This window comes from Marmota marmota, unplaced genomic scaffold (assembly GCF_001458135.2).
Source record: "Marmota marmota marmota unplaced genomic scaffold, marMar, whole genome shotgun sequence".
In the NCBI taxonomy this organism is placed as follows: Eukaryota; Metazoa; Chordata; class Mammalia; order Rodentia; family Sciuridae; genus Marmota; species Marmota marmota.
Genome location: NW_026000136.1, coordinates 6,161,170 through 6,165,279, shown reverse-complemented (window position 1 = coordinate 6,165,279; position 4,110 = coordinate 6,161,170). Strand labels below are relative to the sequence as shown.

The window sequence follows — 4,110 nt, the reverse complement described above, 5'->3', positions numbered from 1 at the left end:
AAAAAAAAAAAAAAAAAAAGGAGCCAGAGTGCAAGTTACCAAGGGACCCGGTGACTAGGGAACAGAGGGGATCTGGGCGCCTGGCCTGGATTCAAATCCCAGCTTGGCATCAGGAGCAGCAATGTGACCTCTCCATGCTGTCTGCTACTGGTGGTGGAGTGGATGGCTGTGAGGGTGACAGGGTCACCAGCGCAGGCCCTTGAGGGCCCAAATCAGAAAACTGAGGCTGCAGATGTGAACTCAGGCCAGGACTTGAGTCCTATCCAGGTTGCGTCCCCAGATGTCAGGTAAGGAAAGCTGTGGTGCTTGGACAAAGCTGTCTAATTTGGGGATGATGGGCACCATCAAACACTGAACAAAGACTTCTGCCCCGTGCCAGCTCTAAGACACCAATCTGATGATGCCAGGCCCTTGCTCTGGGTCAGGCTGAGTCTTCAAGGTGGGTTCTGGCCCCTCCCTCCCAGTCACCCCCCAGCCTCAGGGGTTCCTTACTTCCGCAGTGGTGTGACCCATGCCTGTCCTCCCTCTTCCCTTAGTCCACTCCTTTGTGGCCTGGAAGAGTTGTGGAGTCCAGGCACTGGGCTCCTGAAGGGAGGGGCCTGTGACAGGAAATGAAGAGGGAAGGGGCAGGGCAGGCTGTAGGGGCTGTCAGAAGGCCCACAGGAGGAGGCTGGCCTAAGCCATTGTCTGGGGAAGGCTGTAAAAAGCCCCCTGGGAGTCCCTGGGCCAACAATGGTCACTGAGGTCCTGACTACCAGGAATGGTTTTACAGCCACAGGTGAGAGGTTGGGGCTGCCATGGGCCCTGGACCACTCTCACACTTCCTTCAGGAAATCTGTCAGGATCCCCACATTGACTCCCTGACTCTCCTTGAGCTCTGAGCTGTCTTTGCCTACAGATTTTTTTGAATGTCTGCTGGGAAGACTAGGAGGGCAGACATAAAGGGTAACAGCATACAGCAGGCACTTGACCTGCTGAAGGAACAGCTTGTAGGCTACCAGTTTTCCTATCTTTACTTTTAGCACATTCACTTTCTAAATTTACCAGCAGTGAATCTGAACCCATCTACCCATTGCCTGTTCCTAGAGAAAGGTTCTAAAAGCAAGAAAACAGCAGGACCTTAGAGTATGCTGGTGCTCTCCTGTGATCCCAGCTACCCAGGAGGCTGAGGCAGGAGGATCCCAAATTCCAGGTTAGAGTCTGTCTCAAAATAAAATAAAAAGGGCTGGAGGTGTATTTCACTGGTAGACATCCCTGGGTGCAATCTCCAGTACCTCAAAGAAAAAAGAAAAATTGCTAGAATACAGGAGTCTTTGGCTCAGACAAAAACCAAATAAAAATATCCCTTCCTAATTTCATGAGCACACGGGTGCTGTGAGCCTTCTACGTATCCGCTCTGCCAGGGCCCCCAGGTGCTAGCTTGCTCTGGAATCCTGTCAGCTTCTGCTCTATGCCCTCCTCTCCTAACTTCCGCTGCCTCTTCCTCACTGGAGACTCAGAGAGCCAGATGGTGCAGATTCCACCTTCTGGAACTCCCCATGCACTGCGATCAGCAATGTTTCCCTCAGTGCGGCGGAGGGGAGCCAGGCCCCAGCCTGCATTCCTCAGAGGCGTGCGCACCACAGGCAAGAGTTGGGGAGTAAATGCCCCAAAGCTGATGCCCAACCCTGGTTCCTACCGATCCTTGCAAACATCTCCCACGTGTACTTCTTTGTCTTTTTTTTTTTTTTCAGGGGTGGTGGTGCTGCTGCTGGGAATTTAACCTAGTGCCTGGCAGCATTTCTAAAGGCCACCTCTGACCTAAAACCCTTCAAGACCCCGCTGAGCTCAGGGTGGTCCTATAGAAGGCCTTCAGCCCCATCATAGAAATCATGTCCACCCTGGCAACCCTCCTGGGGTGCTGCCCTTGCTGTGCCTGCCATGCCCAACTCCTAGACATGCTGTTCCTCCCTGACACATCCTTCCTCCACACTCTGCAGCCTGGGCTCTCTGGCCCCACTGAGGAGCCAGTACAAAAGCTAGCAGAATGGAAGCTGGCACTCAGAGGAGTCACAGAGAGGACTGTGTGCAGATACATTTGGGATTCATGTCGTTCCCATCAACCAGACTGCATTTTTGACAAACATGAAGTTTTCTTTCCACCTAAGGTATACTAGATTGTACTTTCTGTATTACTTAGTATTGTTAAGAAGTATGGTGAGGATTTGGGGATACATATTTACTTTTAGTTTTAAAAAACCTCCCTCTACAAATGATTCCCCACACTGAGGGCCACAAGTCACACTGGCTGACTGGTGCTTTCCATCCTCACGTAGATGCACCTCGGGGAGCCCAAGGCACACCTTCTGCTTCTGCCACCTCCACGATGCAGCAACCAGTGAGTCCACCTGAGCCATGAATGTTTTTTCCAGCTTCGACGGCTAAAGTCAGAAGAAGTCTTTCCTCCTGGTTGTGCAGGAGGGAGGGTCTTCGAGACCCCACAAGGGGACTGAGCTCCTGCATAGTCCTGTTGAATGGTGCACACTTCTGATCCAGGTCACCATACCTGGCACACCCGGATCACCTCCTTCAAGGCCTTCAGCCCTTCGACACTCTTGTCCTTCACGGCCATGGCCAGGAGAACCGCTCTGTTTCCAGCTTCTTGAGACACGAAGGCTACCAGGTTCTTTGCAAAGACATGGATGAGAGGCTGGAGGAGAGAAGGCAGAAACCACCGTGACTGCAGGAAACCTGGCTTTCCTTGGTACTTGCATTAAGCATCCCACCTTGATTTGCTTCCCACACTGCACGCGGTTAGCTCCATGAAGAAGTGATTCAGAGCTCAATGAGACTTCACACTGCAGGCATATACCACCTGTTAAAGAAGCACCATCAAACTTATTTCCCTGGTGTCTTCTGCGTCCCTGTCTCTCTACATATCTCTACTCTGGAAGGACTCATGAAAGGCAGGCCTGCAGAGGAGAGCCTGTCAAGGCTCAGCAGAGAGCCACTCATTAACACAATGAATCACGACAGGATCAGAGGAGGCGGCCTGCGTTACAGAATCACCCCCTACACAATCTGCTGGACAGGATGCTGCCTAGCCCACAAAAGCTGCGGCAAGGGCAGGCGGGTGCCCTAAGACCCTCAGAGGTGTGGGGAATGCTGTCGCTGTGTGCGTGCTGAGTACCAGATACTCCACATCCTTCCTACAGTGCACAGCCAGGCGAGAAGGCGCTCCTCCACTCCGGGTCCCTTCCAGACCACTTTACCTCGTCCTGCCCGAGGAGGACTCTCGTGGTGAGCACCGGCTTGCTGATGTCGCTGGCCACGTTGCTGGGCTCCAGGGAGACCAGGGTGCCCATCTTCCCGAACTGGGTCACCACCACCAGAATGTGGCTGCTGAAGGCTGTGCAGACCACCTGAGTGGGGACCCCGCACACCACCTCCGCCTTGTGTTTCGACACCACCAACGGGCTGCTTTCCATGGCCCTCCTCTCCGCGGAGGCTTTGGTTTAAACAGGGAAAGGAGTCGGCCCAGCAGTGTCCGCACAGTCAGGGTCCCAAACTATGAGCCAGCGGCTTTGGCGCGGGGGCTCCGGCGGCTCAATTGGAAGCAGGCGTGCGTCCGCGCGGCACCTGCCCGGGCTTTCCGGCGCGCTGTGCACCCACACACCCGCTCCGGGTCCCCAGCCGCCGGGCCCCGCTGCCACCCAGGGCTCGGCCCGAACCCCCAAACGCAGCCGCGTCTACCAGGGGATTCAAAGGAGCCGAACCCACGAGCTCACTCACCCGCTAGGCCGGAAGTGGCTCTGCCTGCTCCCGCCGGAAGTGTAGGCCGTGGCTTCCGGTCGCGGCTGCGCGGCTCTGGGTCCGTGGGGCTCCGGTCCCCCCACCAGCGCCGGGGTTCCGCGCCGCCAGAGGGCTGGGCTAGCGGACCCGCCCGCGCCTTCTAGGGCGCGTTGGGGCTCGGGCCTCCCGGCCTTTGGGACCTTGGAAACTGAACCCTGTGGGGCGAGCTGCGAGCCCGGCGCGGCCCGATTGGTGGGCAGGGGTCTCAGCGACAGTGGCACACTCATTTCTTTCTGCATGGGCTGGGGTGGGGGGGGGTGGCACCGAGCAAAGGCTCGG

General features: G+C 56.0%; 1 protein-coding gene across 1 annotated transcript; it reads right to left on the bottom strand.

Moving 5' to 3' along the window:
• Positions 1-2,203: 2,203 nt before the first annotated feature.
• Positions 2,204-3,820, bottom strand: Psmg3 (proteasome assembly chaperone 3). The gene is made up of 2 exons (XM_015502051.2): positions 3,252-3,820; positions 2,204-2,689 (listed from the first exon to the last, which is right to left on the bottom strand). Exons 1-2 carry the CDS (start codon positions 3,465-3,467, stop codon positions 2,537-2,539), a joined length of 369 nt encoding a protein of 122 aa, XP_015357537.1. The 5' UTR covers positions 3,468-3,820; the 3' UTR covers positions 2,204-2,536.
• Between the last annotated feature and the right edge of the window lie 290 nt (positions 3,821-4,110).